General features: G+C 40.7%; 1 protein-coding gene across 2 annotated transcripts in view; it reads left to right on the forward strand.

The window, feature by feature from the left end:
* The window catches only part of KCNH5 (potassium voltage-gated channel subfamily H member 5), a 189,264-nt gene that overhangs the window by 123,850 nt on the left and 44,073 nt on the right, over positions 1-21,341 (forward strand). For both annotated transcript variants that reach the window (XM_069949841.1, XM_069949842.1), the window contains exon 8: positions 17,403-17,602. In XM_069949841.1, coding sequence (XP_069805942.1) covers positions 17,403-17,602 — 200 coding nt within the window. The remainder of the gene's footprint in view (positions 1-17,402; positions 17,603-21,341) is intronic.

Consider the following 21,341-nt stretch of genomic DNA (forward strand, 5'->3'; position numbering starts at 1 on the left):
TTGGAACAAGCAGGTCACCGACACTTAATAATAAAATATATGTTATTAAGAAAAGGCATGCGGTTAATTAACATTGTGATGTGTATATAAAGTAGAACAAACTAATTCAACTTCTAAACATAAAAACAGTCAATTAACCACTTAGTGACCATCCTATTTTGGGCCTTAATGGCCAACCCATTTCCATACTTTTTTCAATGTCGCCTTCCAAGAGTCGCATCGTTGTTTTATTTTTGCCCACATAGCCATATAAGATAGAGGCATATACATGGTAATCCCAGAGCCCTTAAAAATGCATCATAATCTTTGTTATTATTGCAATGACATCATCAAAAGGATCTAACAGGTTATTTGTGACTCATCTCATAGGAAATAGTGACAAGTCCTTTTGGACCCATCTTTGTATCAGAGGTTTGGCCCACTGGAAGATCCTGGTACTCTATTGGGCCAAGTCAGTACTAAATGCAATCTACAAAGTTAGTTAACACCTCCTAACAAAATGAATGGGCAGGGAGAAATGTATTTTTAGCTCAATGCCTAAGCAAGAACAAAAACGCAACTGTTCATTGTAAATTGTAAGCCGATCACATTGTATATTTTCCTCTGCCTTAACAGTGCATGTCTCTTACGTGGTCACCAACACTAATATCATACCTATACAACAGGGCACTCACTTAAGACCTGAAAACAACCCCAGTGAAATAATATTTACTATGTTGACCAATCTTTACTGATAAAGAAGAAAAGGAGTGCTCCATGTACTGTAATTGTATGCTCCTTCTGGGGGTGCTCAGGTCCTCAATCCACAGATTACTCAAGACAATCCACCCGACTCAAGTGTTTCAAAAATAGTTCAAGGTCTATTACACAACATAAATATTTTAATGCAGTCGGTGAGGGCACACAGCAGGTCATACTTTACAGAAATTGGAAGGCCAAAAGGGTCACCTGTTAAGATGTTCTTATGACACTTGAGCCTGTTGGACGTCAACCAAAGACAGATTGGTATAAAAAGTCCCTTATTATGAACAAAATATCTGCATCCCATTAATGGAAGCCAAGACCAGCCCTCAGATCATGCTACAGGCCTTTAATAACAAATTGAGAAGATCATGACTATCTAAAATCTCTTATGTATGTCCAGTTTAAAGTGTTTCCAAAGAAGACATTTACTCCCCTATACATAGACTCCCACCAAGACTGGTTCCCCTGGTTGACTTGAACAGAAATTAGACATGCACATTTAAAGCAACTGTGTACCCACAATCTGCCCCCCCCCCCCCCCCCCCCCCAAAACCACTTGTACCTTCGGATAGCTGCTTTTAATTCAAGATCTGGTCTGGGGTCCGTTCGGCAGGTGATGCAGTTATTGTCCTAAAGAAATACTTTTAAACTTTAAACCCGTGCTAAACGGGAGTTTCTGTGCCCTAACTGTGCACAACCTCTCTGTCCCTCCTCCCCACCCTCTTCATCATTAGGAATGCTCCAGGCAGATTGCCTCCTATTGCCCACCTGTGGCGGCCCGGCACATGGGCTGGATCATTAAGGACCTGTGCAATGTTCAGCATGGACAAAATGTTTCAGTGGCATTCCTAATGATGAAGAGGGTGGGGAGGAGGGACGGAGGGGTGGTGCAAAGTTAGGGCACAGAAACTCCCGTTTGGCACGGGTTTAAAGTTTAAAAGTTTTTTTAAGACAATAACTGCATTACATGCCGAATGGACCCCAGGACAGATCTCGGACTAAAAGCAGCTATCCGAAGGAACAAGTGGTTTGGGGGGGGCAGATTGTGGGTACAGAGTCGCTTTAACTATACTGACACAATAGCTTTGTTCTGCCCACAGGAATCAAGCTGCAGCCCAACCAGCTCTATTCAATCAGGGGGACTGAGACCCTTATTCATGGTGAGTTGGGTTCTTAGCAGTTGAACCCCCATGGGAAAACCCCTTTAAGTCTATTTTCATACTGAGGTGCAATACCAATCATGGCCCATGGCCAGGAGTAAAACTATTTCTTGTTCTTAAGAAACCTGTGGGATTTAAAGAATGAATGGAGGACTGGATGCAATTGATTTGGGCTTGGATTCTAGACTTCATAAAGTACATTAGTCTGACAATTGAAGCATGCCATCCCTATTCTCATAACCTTCATACACTCATAACTCCTATTCCTGTAAACTTAAAATGGTTTTCAGTAGCACTACAGAGAGGAAATCACTATATAAGACCTTAATTGATCCATCAGTAAAGTTGTTTTACATTGTTGATGGGTTGAGATCAATACATTTTACTTGATCTCCTTGTTTCCTGAAGCTCACAATTTCCTCTATTATAATGATAGAAATAAATCTTTACTGTGAACCTAACAAGTCATTCATAGGTTTGCAGCTAGTACTGAGTATTGTACAGTATTGTAATATATCTTAACAAAAAACTGATCATCATGCTCAGTCATTGTTCTTCGCTAAATAAAGAAATACTGTGAACTTTTATCTTTTTTATTAGTGGTTAGAAAGTAGGTGTCTGTTGTAAAAAAAAACATAGGTTCAAATATGCTACTAAGGAGTCCATTATTTAGCACTGAGAGTAGTAAGTAGCTATGGCTAGAGTCTCTTTCCTTGGAGGACTCAAGTTTAAAGCAATAGTCAGGTGCTTTCAATGGGAAACATGTAATTCTTCACTTCTCCTGTGGTGGCACTGCAGGGAAATTGAACACTTTTTGCCAAGTCTCAAAGTTTACAAATTTTACTAGGGGGTTCTAGTAGTTGGACAATTGGATTAAAAAAAAATTCTACTTAAAGGGGTTATTTGGGTAACAAAAACAATATTCTAAACAATCCCTCTTCACAATACCACCCTATGTCTAATATACATGTATAACCTATCTTGCACCCTTTCCCTGTTGGCTTTGGACATGTAAAATCCTCTACTCTCGGTCCACTCTGACCACGCTCAGCTCCCTCTTCCCCCTGCCTTTGTAGTCACAAGACATGTGATCTCCTCTCTGGGGGCTGGGTTAGCTGTCTATTGACTTGGTAACCCCAACCCCCAGGAGATATCATCTGCATCATCTCCATGCACCTGTGCTGCTTCCATAGACTTACATGTGTAAGTCTGTATATTGTAAGTGTCATGGATGTTCTTAGACTCTGGATGGAACTAGAATGTTTTCATTCACAGTCTCCATTCCCTGGTAAACATATGCCTGTTATGCAGCACAAAGCTACACCATGCGTGCATAAGCTCTACTACATCACCAGCTAGTATGGAATTCCTATTGGGGTGATGTGATGCAAAATCAGTGAGAAAGTCCTATGTTTACTGTACAATAGTAATGACAGCAGTGGGCAGGAAATAAAGCTAAGGGGGCGAGTTTGTAAATGGACCAATCAGGGAGGTGCATGATGGGAAATGTAGTTTCCTATCTTGGATATAGATCGGCTTTTAGAAAACTTGTAACTCAGAAATGGCAGCAGCTAGAAAGACAGGAGACAGCTCAAAATACTCAGGGGAACTTGGTGAGTAAGACCAGCTAGCATTTCTTTTTTAGCTCTTAGGTGGATAACCCCTTTAAGAAACGATTATCACCAATTAGTGGCTCTTTGACTGTAGCAAAACTGCCACTCTCATCATACCCTGCCTGCCTGCAATTATCAGGGTATGATGAAAGTTGAGGTTTTGCAACAGATAGAGACTGCAGCATGGGGAACACTACCTAAGCCAGTCAAGAAGTCAACATCGAAGGTTTGTTATGTGCATTTTACACAATACTAGAAAAAGTGTTTGACATTGGTTCTTTGAGCATGTCTAGCACTATCCATACAATCCATTATTTTGGAGGCATTTGGAATATAAACTATTCCCAGTAGCAATTTTTGACTTTTTTGGTTGAAACTTTTATCATTTGGCAGAGTGAGCAGATTGTGCAGCAGCAACTACTAGAAGTTTGTCACTGATGGCCTTTCACCAGAGGAAGGTGCCTACTGATCATGAAAGCTGTTCGTCTCCTTGCAAACCTCAGGCTTTTACTTTCTGAAGAAACAGATCTTTATTATTTGTCGAAGTCTCTGTGCACTTCATTACGCTGAGTTCTGGAGGCATGTTTGAGGCTAATCTGTACAATAAATGAGGTGGGATGGGTTAGTTATTTATTTATATAGCATTGTGCTCGCCTTTAATTAGGAGAGATAACAGCATGTAAGACAATTAGCTGTGGATGTAAAAAGCTGCGCGGGTCGCAGACAAGGCTGAGCACTTGGCAGCAATTATTTAAATTGCAGCTACCTTTAGTTTACATGTTTTAAAGATGCTGGAATAAGAAAACCTGACCTAATAAATAGAAAGAAGCAAAAGTGCTTAAAAAACCATTATAACATTTACAGTGTGTCAAAGTTCTGCACTAACAACGTCATAGGATATCATTTGGGGGTTGGCAGGTCCTGTTTTTAAAAAAAAAAAAATTATGCAGAGCTTCGTATTTCCAGTTTAGTTCACAAAAACCTGGTTGCTAACATTTGACCAACATTTTCTGGATGAGCTGTTATGTGTGTACATGAGGAGAAGCAGGAGATGGGTATCCACCACTGAATGAAAGGAAATTAAAATAATAGTAGCTGCTTTGTGCTAAGATTCAGCTCTGTGTTCAGCACCATGGAAAACACATCACAGGAAATGTTCCAAGTTGTTGCAACTTTCTGTGTTAATAACTTTTGCACCACAAGAGATATTGGATTGGATGATTGGATCAATTAATTTCTAATAAAATTGAGGTTTTCTTTGACACGCTGGAAAAATTTGCCCTTGATGCAATATAGTGGCTTCAAGGTGGAAGCCATGTTCTTGACATAGCTTAAAAGATTAAAAAATAGATGCACTTCTCCCCTTTCTTCCTGGGGTATTCAGAAATTTAATTTTTCCTTTTATTCTGAGCTTAACCTGTAGATAATAGAAAAAAATTGTATGGTACGGTGTTAGCCAGAAAGGTCAATGTGGTGGTAAATACTTTCGATCTTTATTGGCCAACAAAATTTTTTTAGATTTGTGAGCTTTCGGGATTCAAAGATCCCTTCTTTAGACACGTTTACAAATAAATCATAGTAGAAAGCAACAAACTTAAATTGAGAATTTTATTGAGCAGTACTGAGCTGTATAGGCAGCAAATACATCACTGAAGTGAGATATAACACTTACTACTAGCTCTGTATGCCTCTTTCACTGCCTTCATATTTCTTTAGCAACTGGGGCCTTCTCACTCCTCTCTCCATAGATTTCTATGGGCAGCACTTACCTGATCTCTCAGTGAGATGACAGTACATGAGGTCTCTTAGGAACAACTAAAGCAGTTTTTAGGAGTAAATGATGAGAATAAATGGGGGAGGGCCTAAGAAGTGAAGAAAGAGGCATTTTGTTTTAATAAGATATATTAGAAAATTATATTCTTTTGATTTCTGCAAAGTTATTGGATAGCTATTGTCCTTTTAATTGTTAACATTCTGTCATTACAAAAGAATTAGAACTTAGAACTTCATTAAGCCTGTTTCCAAGACAATCGCTCAGAGCAGGTCCTGCTCCAAGTGCTTGTCTCACGAGCAGGCCAAAAAGACAAACAGTAGGGAGCTAGAAGCAGAACAACGAGAGATGTGGAAGGACTAACCCTCAGCTGAGGGTAGATAAGTATACTTTCTATTTTTCCACGGCCTCATCACATTAATTTTATAAAGTATTGGACAACCTCTTTAATTATACAATATGAAGCCACCTGGTATTCTCAGTGTGTAGCAAATTGCACCTTGATCAGTGCGCTAGTGGTCACACAATGAATTGGGCACTAATCCTGGATTATGCAAACTTTTTGGTGAATACTTAAAACGTGCAGATTAAAATAAAAAAAAAAAGTTGCATGTTAAATACTGGTTCATAAATATAACTTCAATCCAATTCCCTAAAAATACTATAGGTGCAAAGCCCCTGAAAAAATCCCCCCGTCCCCTATAGTTATACCTACCAGAGGGGGATGGAGACTGACCCGGGACCTTACTGGGGTTTATATTTATAGCTGCTTAAGTAGACTTGAGACTGGCTAGGTGACGTCATGCGCCAACTGCTATAGAAATATATACACTTAATATGCTCAGAGTTCTGCTCTGATTAGTTTCTAAGATAATACTCAGGGGTGGATCTTCAGATAGATAGATAGACAGACAGACAGACATTAAGTGCAGTTAACATCTCACTAATATCTGTCAGCTGAGAGTATAAGGAATATAAAAGAAGATCAAAGGTGATACATGAAATAGCAGGTCAGCAGAAAAAAGTGTTCTTTCCTATCTTAATCCATCAATCACAGCTACATCCTATGACATTACCATTACCCTATAATGACCCTTGTTGCCCTCCATCATTGTATACAAGTAATATGGGGAGAAAATGTAGCTTTAGGCTTATGACATTTTTTAAACCTGGGTCATTCGGAAAGCAACACACAGTCAAGTCTTTACATTTTCTTCAGAAGAGATCTCTTAAAGTTCAAAATTTCCTGTTTGAAATGCCAAATTCTCTTTATAGAATGAATACATTATACGAATTCACATATAGTCCATTTGTGGAGCTAATTGATCGATTAAGTTCATTAATTGCATAACAATAGTTACACAATGGGAAACATTTATGAAAGGTCCGGCAGGGGCGTACACCAAGGAGAAATCGTAGATTCTCCCTGGCGCACACCTGCCATATCCCCCCCTTGCCCAATGGGTGGAGGGGGGGGATGGGGTCGGCAAGGCGGGAAGCTTCTCTCCGGTGCCCTCTATTGGAGATAAGCCAATGTTTACTCAGAAAGCCAATGTTTGACCAATTAAACAGTCTTGGAACACCACTAGGGATTGCCAACCAAACCAGAATATCCTCCAAAAGGATGAAGTCCTATCTGTAGACAGACGTTCAGAGGTCTTGCCCAGAGAAATCTGCAGGTTTGCTAAGGGTCTTTGATGTAGGACATAGGTCTTTGAGGTGGGGTTTTTCTTGTGAAGACCACAAGCTAGTGGACAGTGCTTTATAGGCCGCATAATGCTCTATGGGAAAGTTCGTTAAGTTTGGGAAATTCATTTCACTCCAGATCCATAGAGAATCCATGAAGCATGATCAGCCAATCCTTTCCAGAATTAGAAATGGAAATAACTTTATCCATTCTTTACCTGGGCTGTGTTGAAGCGAAGAGAATGGAACAGCTCATAATCATAACTCCAATGTATTGCAAAGTTCTGAGCAGAGCTCCTAAATATCACACATCATTGGTGTCTTTATATGTGTCGGAGGACCTTTGGGTCTCCTGAGGAACCAAGGTACAATTGCTATTTTTTCACAATATTGGTGTGCAGTAAATAGTTAATTCTGTAAAATGGGAAAACTGAAGAAACCTGGTATAAAATGTTGTAGACCGTGTAGAGCGGAGAAGGTTGTGCCTGTGTGTTTGGTCCTCAGCACAGGGATTAATTATCTGAATGTAAAGCTGAACCATGCAGACACTTATGTTGCATAGCTGAGACAGGGCTAAAGACCTATTTATCGAAGGGTTAAAGTCACTGTTCATCAAATGTGACACTTAAGCATGAACACATTTTGCATAGTTTAACAATCTACAGTGAACAGTTAAAAATCTAAGAAACACACTTGCATTGTTAAGGATAGAAGAGAAATTATTCTCCTACAGGTCTGGCATCTAAAGTGTTATATAGACGTACATATTCAGTATATTATCACTTGCTAGCGTAAGCTTTAACTCGCATCACCACCACTGGGAGGCCAGATAAAAATATGTATAGTATAAAACATCTCCCGACAGAGTATTGCAAAATTGGGTTTTGTTTTCAAACTTTCTCCATGCTTTTTACATATATGTGCTCCAGTGACATTCATAGAACAGAGGGGGTCCATCGATCAAGGGTGTGTAACATATGAGGGGCCCTAATCGCCTGCCATCTCATTTCCTGCACTTCCTATCCCACTTGCATGATATAAAGCTGACAAATTTCCCATAGACAGTGTTCTTGAAGATGTCTAACAGTGTTATTTACGCACCTTACAATAATACTATTTGAGCACTATATAGTATGATTATATGGATGTTATATCATTGTAGTAATTGCACACTAGATGGTACAATATATGATGGTATCAGAAGTTATTGTACAGATTGTGTTAGGATAGGTACAAGATGAAGGGCCCTGAAGCTGGCACCCGCCCTGCTGTCCCTGCCTACTTCCCTCAGAAGCCCTAAATGGCAGTGGACAACTGGATGACTAAACCCTGTACTTAGCTAGGTGCAACACAGAACAAAACAAGACAAACACACACAATAAGGCAATGTCAGAGGTCCGGGACAATAACATACGAGCAGCGTAGTACAATATGGAATCCCAGAGGGTAGTTGAACAGTAAAGAGCCACAAGTCCAATAACTAGAAAATAAATGCAAAAAATAATGCTAGGTCAAGATACTAAACTAGGCACACCATCGCAGACAAGGACTGAAACAGAGGGGAAGATACTTATGGCACCTGGAGTCCCAGCCCCAGAAGCGCTGGGGGCTGAGGCTCCAGGTTTGGCCCAGGTGCTCACAGCTGACTGACGTGTCAGCTGTCAGTCAATCAACACATATAACAAACACCTTATGCTGATTGGCAGGAGACTGTGAAACCCTGGCTAGAGCTACATCAAAGGAAAGCATTACAGCACTATACAGAAGCAGGCCGGCTGGTAGGGACACTGTCGGCTCACTCCCAGAAAGCAGCCTGAGTGTTTACCAGGGGCGCCATCGGCGTCTCCACAAGTCTGGCCACCGCTCGAGTTGTAACAGATAACTTCCCAAACTAAGCCAAGATCCCCTTTACTTTGCCGGGTTTACCACCTATGGTAGGACACAATCTTTAGAGTGGAGTTCTTATCACCCAAAGCAAAAAGGGATAAAGTATTGACCAAAAGGTAATGTAAGGCAAAAGGTCTAAAACTGAAGGGTCTTCTGCATTGGGTAACAAAATGAGATATTGGATGTATACAATACATGTAGTCATTATAGTGATAGCTCTGACACCAATACTGTGCCCAGGCGGTTAGGAGTAGATCCTTTTAAGCCACAACCTCTGTAATATCATTTAATAGAGAACCATTGCATAGTAGTATTATCTTTTTCTCTTAAGGTTTTCCCACAAATAGAACAAGGTCTGCTGAATCCCATCGAGTTCTGAATTTTAATCATAACCTGAATCGTAAGTTTAATGATGTATCTTTCCATAGACAGTAAAAGTATTAATGAGAAGCGTTCGGAGCTGAGCACTCCATCCTATTACCACTTAACTGGCCTGAAAGAAATGAATATTGTTTAGGGTCACAGGGTTATTGATTTCATCTCCAACAACTCCATTAAGGAAATTAAGAAGGTATGAGGCAGAAACATTGCTTCCATACACTCAGATGGTGAATACATGCAAGTAGAGAAGCAGGGAGTGCTTGACCTCTGCTATCCTAATAGGAAATAGTTTAAGCGTCATGTAACTTCTTCTTCCTTGTAGGTCTTTCCATTGAGCAAATGTTTACCAAGAACCCATTACCTGAATGCTAAGCCAGTATGCAAGGTGTTAACGTATTATTGGAATCAATAGATTTCAGATATTCTGGAACAATTGAAATTAATAAAATATCCTATTATGGGGTTTACACAAAGCTACATTCACACGTGGCAGAAATTTCTGCAACTGTCCCATTCATTGATATTCTATTAACGCAACCTCATTCAGATGTACAGATGAAGTTGACACAAATGGGATCATGGTAGCATACAAGGATCAGAGAGTGCAGGAAGGGACAGTGTCCACTATGCCAAGATAGCATTGGCCACATGGCAGAAAGGATATAGACAAGCACACAACCTTAGATCACCACTAGGGATGAACGAATTTACAGTACTAGCGTGGCGCTTTGCTGGGCTTGGCCTTTGAATTCAGTGCCAGAAAAACCTGGATCCAATCCTAGGAAACTGTATGAAGCTTCCCAAGACTGGATCCAGACTTTCCAGGCACCTGGAGTGGAGCGGCACGAAGTTTAAAGGCAGACAGATGACAAGCCGACCGCCAAGCACAGCACATCGATTTGCTTTGCTTGTACTGAAATTTGCTCATTACTAGTTTGCACATAATGTCTTGCAACCGCCAAAAGGGTATTTCCCTCAGTTAAAATACATGCTGAATCATCCCCAATGATTCCATACTTGTTATTACTTTTTCAGTCTCCTTCCCCTAGTTCTGAGCTGCTGCTTTCGGCTGAAGACACAGAAAACTCAGTGTGAGCTGTCCTCCTCTCTCCCTTCCGAGATAGCTCATGTAAACATGGTGACGTCTGTTTCTGCACTCTGTGATTCATGGAGGGTTAATCAGTGAGGTCATCAGCAACTTGACCATAGATACGTCTCAGCCTGCTGCCAGGGGAGTAAAAAGAAAAGAAAAAAAAAGAGAAGTGGACTGCTTCTTTAATGTTAAAAAGCATAAACAATTTGTTAAACAAACTGCTAGGTACTACCAAGTACCGGGCTTCTAGTGATCTTAGACTTCATATACACAGGTTTTACAGCTATTCTGGTTCTGGTTCAAACCAAACCTTTTGCTGAAGTTCATCAAACTGAACATTTGAAAGGCTCCCTCATTTCTATTACTTCGTATATTACTAGGTGTGATTATGTTCTTTTTTTTTTTTACAATAAGTATTCAAACCTCATTCACAATCCATCTAGGGAAAAAAATTGAATAGCACCTGCGTAATAATACATAGGTGAGCTTTTTCATTACAAGTTGCTCAAATCTTACAGTGTAAAATCTTGGAATCTTTCAATTGTAAACATTTTTTTACCCAAGACTATTACCCTTCTACATCAGGTCAATCACATGCTGCTGCCCTGAGACATTTTTATTATTTTATCTTTTATAGTGCTTGTGCAGTTCTGTATAATACTGTCTAGGCTATTTTACCATATTTCACTGTGTAAGTGATATCAGCCTCTTCATTACCTTACCGTGACTTCTTGACTGTTGTGAAAATTATAAGACTTAAAATAAAAAGGAAAATGTTAGTGAGTAAAAAAAAAATTCACATAGTGCATAAATTAATGATAACAATAGCTATGTTATTGATGTTTGAAAAAGCATAAAAGGCAAGAAATATATATTGCTAAATTATCATTAAAGGAGCATGAAGTGAATGTTGGGCACCAAGCATGGTAACGGGAAAAACTGATACAACCAAATGAGAGTCACAAAAGACAAGAAAAAGCAAAACTATGTAGAAGACATGGATCCAAACAAGAGAAGAAACTGAAGATGAAGGAGGCAAAGAAGTGCTAGTAGTGGAGGAGAACATTAGAAAATCAGAGGAGGGTATAGAGAAAAGTTGGGAAGGAAAACAAAGAGACCTCAACAAATAATACTGTTGGGTCCAAAATTATCCCCTCTTGGTGGCAGATGCCGGTGTCTATACAAACATGGAGGTATCAGAAGCAGCAATATTTTTTTTCCCTGTCCCAACATTATCCATTCTTGAAAGCAGCAACAGGTTTCTGCACTTGGAAACAGATTAAGAACATTCTCTGCAGTGCTGCTTTAACTATAGTAATTGTGTTTGTGAGATACTACTCCTAGCCTCTCGTTCACTGATCACTGTCCCTCGTTGACATCATCTTCTAATGGTGCGTTTACACAGGCAGATTTATCTCACAGTTTTTTTAAGCCAAAGCCAGGAACAGACTATAAACAGAGATCAGGTCATAAAGGAAAGACTGAGATTTCTCCTCTTTTCAAATCCATTTCTGGCTTTGGCTTCCTAAATCAGATAAATCTGCCTGTGTAAACACACCATAAAACTTGCTATCTCCAAAAATATTGACGCTATGTGCATAGGCTTCAATGGCTTTGACATCACCCCTATACTCTCTTCTGGCTGAGGAAGCTGTTTGCAAGACACTGAGAGCTGAGTACAACTTTGGCTATGTTCACACAGCGTAAAAGTACGGCCGTACTTTGCCGTACTTTGTACGCCAAAACACCTTGCATGTTCTTTTATGGGATCCCGGTCGGAGCGTATACACATAACATACACTCCAGCCGGGATCCCAAGCGGCGCCGCAAAGAACTAACATGTCAGTTTTCTGCAGCCGCAATTCAGTGAATTGGGGCCGTAGGAAACCCTATCAGTTCACACAATGAAGCGAGTGGCTCCGACATTGTGTGCTATGAGCAGTACCGGCTGGGATGATCTTTTCAGAGACCGGCCATTCTGTGACCCGGCCGGACACGGAACAGCCGGTCTCTTATGCCATGTGAACATGGCCTATATCTGTAAAATCTGTAACAGGGTAACCACCAGCAATGTGTCTTATTTTGTGGCAGAGAATCCTTTAGGCACAAGGGCCCAAGTTCTGCTTTCTATGCACCACCTTTAACTACACTTCTGATCATACCTTGTAAAATTACAGGATGAACTGCCCAATAGGTTATACATATTGGAGGACATTTATGAAGACCGCCGCACTTATACGTTAGTCTTAAAGCGAGCCACTCTGGGGAGATCTCAAGCACACAGTTCATGCAAGAAAGCCCAGGCATTTACAGCAACTACCACAGAAGACTTCAAGCTGTCATTGATGTTAGAGGGGACAATACGTGGTATTTGGATGTTTTTGGTTGTCATTATGATTTTAAAAGAGAAAACACAGTAGTTCGACTGGCGGGGGGAGGTTTTTGTGCTATCTCTGAAAAAAGGACAAGAAATCCAAAATTCTGCTGGGGTATGTAAACGTTTGAGCATAACTGTGTATATATTAATATCTGAAGAAAATAAATATATTTTTTGCCAAGTGCAAAGGCAGATAGCTGAGCATGTATTTTTGTATGCCATAAGATCTTCAGTAAGGGTCAATTAGGAATAGTGGATTGGGTCTGCAATCTTTCATTCTTGGAGGCGAGAGCCGAGCACATTAATCTCCACAGTTATCCACAAATTGAACCTTATGAACAGAACCATATATCATGTCCTGAGCTACAGTAACCACCTCTCGTCACACATTTTATGCAGCCAGGGTGTCACATTACGTATGGAGGTGTAGGAGATGAATATAACTTGTAGCTCTCAATGTAATTTACTATATCTTTCACTACAGTTTCCAATAGGAGCCTAAAAAAAATACTTAAGGTGTGTTTTACTTAGGAAAATTTATGTTGCAAGTTAAAAAATGCCACAAGGTGTATACGATTCTGTCTGCGGAGATTTAGAATTAGTAATATTATTTATGCAGCACTGACCTAGGAGGTGAAACCCTATAAAAACTATTTTGCCTATGGAACAAGTTTTAAAAATAAATCCTACCCAAAGATACTTAACCGTAAAAAGTTGTAATGAGAAGAAAAACTTTTCCATGGGCATGAACTCCTGGAAACCCAGCTGTGCTCCTCATTTACTGCTCATGCATTCACTCTTTCCAGACTTTAGATTTTACCTTTGCACCTTATCAGAATGTAGAAAAATAAATCTTAGTTTTTTTGTAATGCTTATAATACTGATAAAGTGCTTCCATACCTTTCCATGACATAACTCCGGACCTAATACAAAAAGTAAGTTATTCCCATATATATATACCTAAGCTACTCATTAGAATTGTGGTGCAGGACTTGAGTGTAATGGAAGTGGCCATCAAGTAACCAACTAAATAGTGGGTCTTAAATAATAGAAACCTTATTACGTCTTAAAGAGGAACTCCAGCAATTTTTTTCTTCTTCTTTCAAATCAACTGGTGTCAGAAAGTTATGTAGATTTGCAATTTACTTTTACTTAAAAATCTGAGGTCCTTCAGAACTTAGATGATGTAAGCCCTGCAGGAAGTGGTGTATTCTTTCTAATCTGACACAGTGCTCTGCTGCCACCTCTTTCCATTACAGGATCTAAAGCAGTAGAGGTTTTCTATGGGTATTTGCTACTGCTATGGACAGTTCATACCCCTTTATCCTTTCACAGTGCAACTGTATGTCATGTGGGCATTAAGAAGAAATGGAAAGGTCTCGAGAGCTAATCCCGCTTCCTACCCAAGCTGTTATCAACAGTTTTTATTAAAGAAAGGTTTGCTGTCTCCCTGCACTAGTTTACCCAGGGGTTACAAAAAAGGATCAATCCTGCAGTCATAAATGCAGCTTACATAAAGCAGTATGGTTTGGTGCAGGAGAGAAGGAATACTCACCTAGGTTGTGATATGGACAGATCGGACAAGTAGGCTCAGTATTCTGGATGGTTATTATAGAACACATCCATCATGGCCCTGATGGGAGATCAAAGGAAGGTTTCCCATTCAAAAACGGTAAAGTGTTTGATGTCTCTTTTGCAGAGAAAATTGACATTTAAGCAGTAGGTAATGATCAAGGAACTCTGTAATGGTCTTTACCAGGACATGACTAATGTAGCTTCCCGAGGATACAACTGGTAGTGACATAGTTTACGAGAAGACATGTTGATATAAAGATGCAATGGCGTACTAAAGCACCAATGACAATCCACTGTGTAGTAGCATAAGGGCCCTATTCCACAGTAACGATAATCGGCCGAATCGGCCCCATTTGGCCCGATTCGGCCGATTATCGTTCGGTGAAATAGAGAGAACGATCAGCCGATGATCATGTCATCGGCTGATCGTTCATTTAGGGCCAGACCTAAAATCATCGTTCCCCCACCGCGCATCGCTACGGTTGAAGAGAAGAAACAGCAGCATCATCATCATACATTACCTGGCTGCAGGGCTTCTTCTCTGCGCTGTCTTCATCCCCGGGTCCCGCGCGCTCTATCTTCTGAATGGCCGGTCAGCTGACGGAGCGCTCAGCTAATCACAGGCCGGGACCACCGCGGCCTGTGATTGGCTGAGTGCGGCCTGTCAGCTGACCAGCCATTCAATAGATAGAGCGCAGGGGACCCGGGGATGAAGACAGAGCGGAGGACAAGCCCTGCAGCCAGGTAATGTATGATGCTGCAAGGGCTGCAAGGACATCCGTAACGATATCCCTGCAGCCCTCGCTCAACGATCATCGGGCCGTGGAATAGGCCCAGTAAACGAGCGGCGATCTAGCAGATCGCCGCTCATTTACATTGTTGATCGGGCCCTCCTCGGCCCGTGGAATAGTACCCTTAGTGTGTTCTCTCTCTCTCTTCTATTTTCAGTTTCTTCCATTTTTAACCTGTAGTAGTTGTATCATCTGTAATGCAGGTTGGTGCGCTCAATGTACATTAAGGATGGAATAAATCAGTCTGTTAGTGACTCACTCCTAAAGTTCTGGGTTCAGCATCTGCAGGATATTACCTTTACTGTCACAGATCGTCTAGACTGGTGTTTTCCAACCTTTGACTCTCCAGCTGCAATGGCCATCATGTGTTGACTGCCCACGGCTATCCAGACACAATCGGAATTGCAGTTTTTCAACAGCTAGGTAGTCACAGGTTAGGAATTCGTAGTCTGTACATTACCTATTTCTGTTTAATGAAACACTCCATAAAAGAACTGATACCATGAAAGAACATATATCTGTGTATTTGTGTTATATAAGTACTTTGCTTTGCTGTCCTTTCTTTAAGGATCTGCTACAATGAGCTAATCACAAAGTCCTAAGGTCTCACACTCATCTGCAGCAGATTGTTGCAATGAAGCCCTGAACAAATTTTCAGTATGCCAACAGCGCCCTCACAGGAGCAATAGAGCATTACATGGTTCTTGTTGGACTTACTGGACTAATAAAAAACTGCATTGACTTGTCCTCCAGAGCTAGATATACTCTTTAAAGCAACTCTGTACCCACAATCTAACCCCCCCCCCCCAAACCACTTGTACCTTCGGATATCTGCTTTTAATCCAAGATCTGTCCTGCGGTCCGTTTGGCAGGTGATGCCGTTATTGTCCTAAAAAATACTTTTATTTATTTATTTACTTTTTGAAGCCCCGTGACAAACGGAAGTATCTGTGCCCTAACTTTGCACAACCTCTCCGTCCCTCCTCCCCACCCTCCTCATCATTAGGAATGCTCCAGGCAGATTGCCTCCTCTTCCCCACCTGTGTCAGTTCGGCACATGGGCTGGATCGTTAGGGACCTGTGCAAGGTTCAGCATGTAGAAAATGTTCCAGTGGCATTCCTAATGATGAAGAGGGTGGGGAGGAGGGACGGAGGGGGTGGTGCAAAGTTAGGGCACAGATACTCCCGTTTGGCAAGGGCTTCAAATTTAAAAGTATTTTTTAGGACAATAACTGCATCACCTGCCGAATGGACCACAGGACAGATCTTGGATTAAAAGCAGCTATCCCAAGGTACAATCGGTTTGGGGGGATCAGATTGTGGGTACAGAGTCGCTTTAATGTGCCATCAGAGCAAGATGAGGTGGGCTCTTCTCCTTAGGTGTCCTAAACACTGTATTTAGAGCTTCTCTGGCTCCTCCTGTAGGCTAAAGCTGTAGTAGTCCCTTGTTTGGAAGCCAGAACAATCAATCATAGCTAAGAAGAGGGGCTAGGGAAACTCAATGCAGCGAGCTCCATGTGCCTATCAGGAAGGGCTGGAAACTTCCTGTGATGATGATCACCACATGGCCAGGACATCATATATTGATTGTCGGAAGATTTGGTGGCTCACAGACTGACTTCCTTTAAAGGGGTCTTTTAGTAGAAATATTAATGTCAAAATAGCCCTTCAATGACAGGGGATCCAGTATAAGAAATACAGTTATACATTCAGAAGAAATAGAGAAAAAGTTTATTCAGCATCTATACCACCAGATCCCCGGTACACAGGTCAGGTCAATACATAGCAGGTATGCTCCACTGAGGCTACAGCCGTTTTGTGCATACACACTCAATGTAGCACACCGGCTATATAATGACCTGAGCTGTAAACCGGGGGTCTGATGGTATGGTCGCTGAATAAACTTGCGCTTTTTCATGGTGAGTGGCTGCAGCTCTATTTCTTCTGGATGTATGACTACTTGTAAGCAGAGCACCACCTAGAATGTGCTATAGTGTCTACATGACAAAGTACCAATGAACTCTATCCTGCGTTAAAAAGGCTAATAGAAGCAATGCCAAGGTTTATATTACAAACTTGTTGTGGATATTTGCAGAAAATATATTTAAAAACTGTATCAGGAAAGAATGTTATTGGAAGCTAAGAAAAGACGTAAGAAAATGCTACAATCCCTTGTGAAACAGGTGCCTTGAGTTTTCTGTATATAATGGTATTGAACCTATTAAGTGTTGAAATTGTATTTCATAATTGCATATATTCTTAATTATGAAATAATGTAAATGTCACGGTGCTACTTATAGCTGACTTTGACCTTTTTCTTTCAGCTCTCCTTTATGCAACTATTTTTGGAAATGTGACCACCATTTTCCAGCAAATGTATGCCAACACCAACCGTTATCATGAGGTGCTGAATAATGTGCGGGACTTCCTCAAACTCTACCAAGTTCCCAAAGGCCTTAGCGAGAGGGTCATGGATTACATTGTATCAACGTGGTCCATGTCGAAAGGCATTGATACAGAAAAGGTACGAGTCCATGAGGTAAACTTTCAGAAATTCTGCATTTCAATTTTAAACAATTAACCATGCCATGTCTATTACTAACCATCAGCTTACAAGCATAACATTTCTATGAAGTGTGTGGTCGTGTGAAAATCGGCAATGGCTACTGAAATGTGTGATCGGTGTGGCCGGCCATTAATCTTTTTTGCTTACTGTAAAGTTTGGTACAGTTATTTATTATGAAGTGTAAACCTCTAGGTAGCAGAAAGGGAGTTGAGTTTCAGTAACTCACATCACCACCCTACAGTAGACAGTGCCAGGCTTCCAGTACCTTTTGTTGTGTATGGGTGCAGATGTAGGGGCTTTACCAAACAGCTAATTGGCAGGGGTGCTGGGACTGGATAGGCCATCAATGTTCTAAACCCAGACCAATGTTTTATTCTGATGCAAATATTCAGATAGACTAATATGGCCACAAAATGTCAATGCTGTGCCAAGTAGCTTGGATAGAACTTCCCTTTGCTGTTACTAGATTAAGTGAGCAAGTCTACAAAGATTAAGTTGCATAGATTTATGGGTGCTGAACAGCCGATCGTCAGGGATGCTTGATGTCCTCCCCTTGCCGATCCTGTGGATTGCTCTTCAGTCCATTTTGCCATATTTTTCAAATCTGACCACTTTCGTTTTATGAGCTAATAACTGTGTTAAATGTATCCAAGTGATACTGATATCATTTGCTTGGCACAAAATGTATCATGTTTCATGTTAGTAATAAATTTTTGTCCATACTTTGTGAAACACTCTAAAATGTCATAAATTAGATAATAATTCACATATACAATATGTCTATTCCATGTCAGCATTATTTGGTAAAGATCCTTTTACTTTTTAGGATATGTAAAAGTTTAGTCGCAAATTTTTAAAATTTCCCATACACTAACAGCGTGACAATCAGATGCCCTAACAGGAACAATGATTAGGTACAGTGACAGGGGCAACAATCAGACACACTAAAATGAGCGACGATTAGGTACACTAACAGGAGGTAAGAAAAGGGACAGCAACAGGGGACAGGAATGAATATCAAGTACAGTAACAGGGGTGACAATAGGTACAGTAATGGGGGATAATTGAGACTTATGTACAGTAACAGGGGACAGGCTAGATTATCAGGTACAGCAACAGGGGAAAGGGATTGCAGGAACCCCTGGCCGAGTGAAGATTGGTCTCTGGCTGGATGCCGGCACCTGTCACACCTCCCTGACACACTAACTTGGCATTAAACGGTTGCCATGCAATTTCAAATTGCTTCATGTGCATGTGCAAGAACAAAGCTAAGGTAAGTCATCATTACATTGGGATGCAGCAAGTCATGAATGAGATAGAAGCCTTATTGGGATCAACAAGTCAGAACCAGCATAAAAACAGGGGTTGGATGAAAAATCCACAGGATAAGATGATAGTAAGGTAAGGTGAGGTGGAGCACCTGGAGTCCATTTAAATTAGCAGAGGTATTATTGCAGCAGAGGAGAGGTGAGTCATATTGCCAATGGGGACCAGACACTGGAAAGAGGAGAGGTGAGTAACAAAGAATAGAATTCATTTAAAATCTCATTATTAGACATTCTCTTCTTACAAATAATAGCATGGTCGCAGAGTTTCCAATTCCCAGCTGTTGGCCTGAAGGTACCAGCACAATATATGCCACTCTGCACTCTCTCACTATAATGCTGAGACAGAATGTTATAATGTGCTGATGGTCACTGCAATAGCCTGACATCTCCTACAGAGCAAGAAGTGGATCAGAACTTCCCTACAAAATCAACACAAAACGTTTTTTTTTAAATAGAGAACATGAAGATGTGTATGCAGAATATATAGGTGAGAGCATACCAGTCTTCTTGTACAGATTGAGTTCAGCCTGATCTCTATAGATACAGCAAGTGCCGAACTATTACTTGTCCCTTGGCATCATTCGTAAAGCCATGAATTAAGTAACATAGATAAGAGGCCATTAATTTTCTAATAATGGCATTGTCATATCACCTGTTCAGACCTCAGTCCGGTCTTCTACCCATAGAAAAAATACAGCTGAATTGTTTGTTTCCTTGCACTAGTCTGAATTTTTTCTTATTTCATCACTTGCTGTGTGGTTATTGACAGGTTCCACCACACCGGTCTATGTTTCTGCTAGGCTAGTCCTGGAGGCAGATAGTTTACACTGAGTAGTGATGGACAGTTGCCTTCTCCACTGATCTGTATTCTTTGCCAGTCTTTGCTCTGTGTGGTCTGGATGTCAGATGGCTGGTCAAAACATGCCCGGGACCATGAGAAGTCCCCTTGTGCTCTGGGACTTTGCTTGTGATTGTCTTTTGCAGCTTGAGCTGCCGTTTATATTCAATTGGAGTACTTGGAATTCTGACAACGTTGCCTGTTCTTACAACCTTCATTTTTTGTCAACTGTTCTTGTACTGTTCTGCTACTGCCTGACTATTCTTTATTTTATTTGTCCGTCTTGTCTCTGTGTTTCACCTAATCCAGCGTAGGGACCTAGCGATAAGGCTGACACTGTTTATCTGTCCCGGTCTACAATCTAGGTCCCGGAATCCCTTACAGGCATGTTATGAATAAATTGTTTTCAGATACACCAGATATATCAATCAGCCACTGTAATACATCTGGTGCATCTGAAGGCTGTAAGGCTGTCCATCTAGGTTTGCACTAAGAATTAGGCCGAATTCACACGCTGTAAAAACAGAGGCCGTTCTGTGACCCGGCCGAGTTACAGAACGGCCGTTGTCTGTGATGCAGTACCAGCCAGGTAAACATCACTTCATGTTAATTGAAATGTGGGTACATTTAGGAGTGTACCGCGCTCCAATGAGCCATAGGAGACAATGTCGGGAGCCGTACTTTACATTGGGTGCACAGTCTATAGACATGTGAGTTTTCGGTTTGGCTGCACAGAACAGCAGCTGCAGTGTATACAGAGTTATGTTATTTCGCATTTCAATAAATAGCGGCTGGGTTGCAATCTGAAACAATGGCCTTTATTTATTAAAAATATACAGTGTGTGAACATAGCCTTAGACAGTTTGAAGAAATCTGGGCCATTGAGTTGAACCTCATACCTAGAGATACACCAGGTGCCACACTAAGACCTGTCACTTGCAGTCATTTGAGCAGCACTATATTGTGTAACTTTCATTAGTAGGTGGGGATTATTTAACCCCTTAAGGTCAAAGCCAATTTTCGTTTTTGCACTTTTGATTTTTCCACTTTATGTTTAAAAGGCCATAGCACTTGCATTTTTTCACCTAGAGACCCACATGAGCCCTTATTTTTGGCGAAACCAATTGTACTTTGCAATGACAGGCATTATTTTTCCATAAAATATGCTGCGAAACTGGAAAAAAATCATTTGCGCTGTCAAATTGAAAAAAAAAGGAATTTATTTAGATTTTGGGTAGTTTTGCATTTACGCCGTTCGCCCTATGGTAAAACTGACTTGTTATGCATGTTCCTCAAGTTGGTACGATTACAACGATATGTAACATGTATAACTTTTATATTATCTGATGGCTTGTAAAAAATTCAAACCATTGTTAACAAATATATGTTCCTTAAAATCGCTCTATTCCCATGCTTATAACGGTTTTATACTTTGGTCTATGGGGCTCTGTGAGGTGTCATTTTTTTGAGCCATGATATGTACTTTCTATCGGTACCTTGATTGCGCATATGCGACTTTTTGATCACTTTT

The sequence above is a fragment of the Dendropsophus ebraccatus genome, chromosome 13, assembly GCF_027789765.1.
Source record: "Dendropsophus ebraccatus isolate aDenEbr1 chromosome 13, aDenEbr1.pat, whole genome shotgun sequence".
Lineage (NCBI taxonomy): Eukaryota > Metazoa > Chordata > Amphibia > Anura > Hylidae > Dendropsophus > Dendropsophus ebraccatus.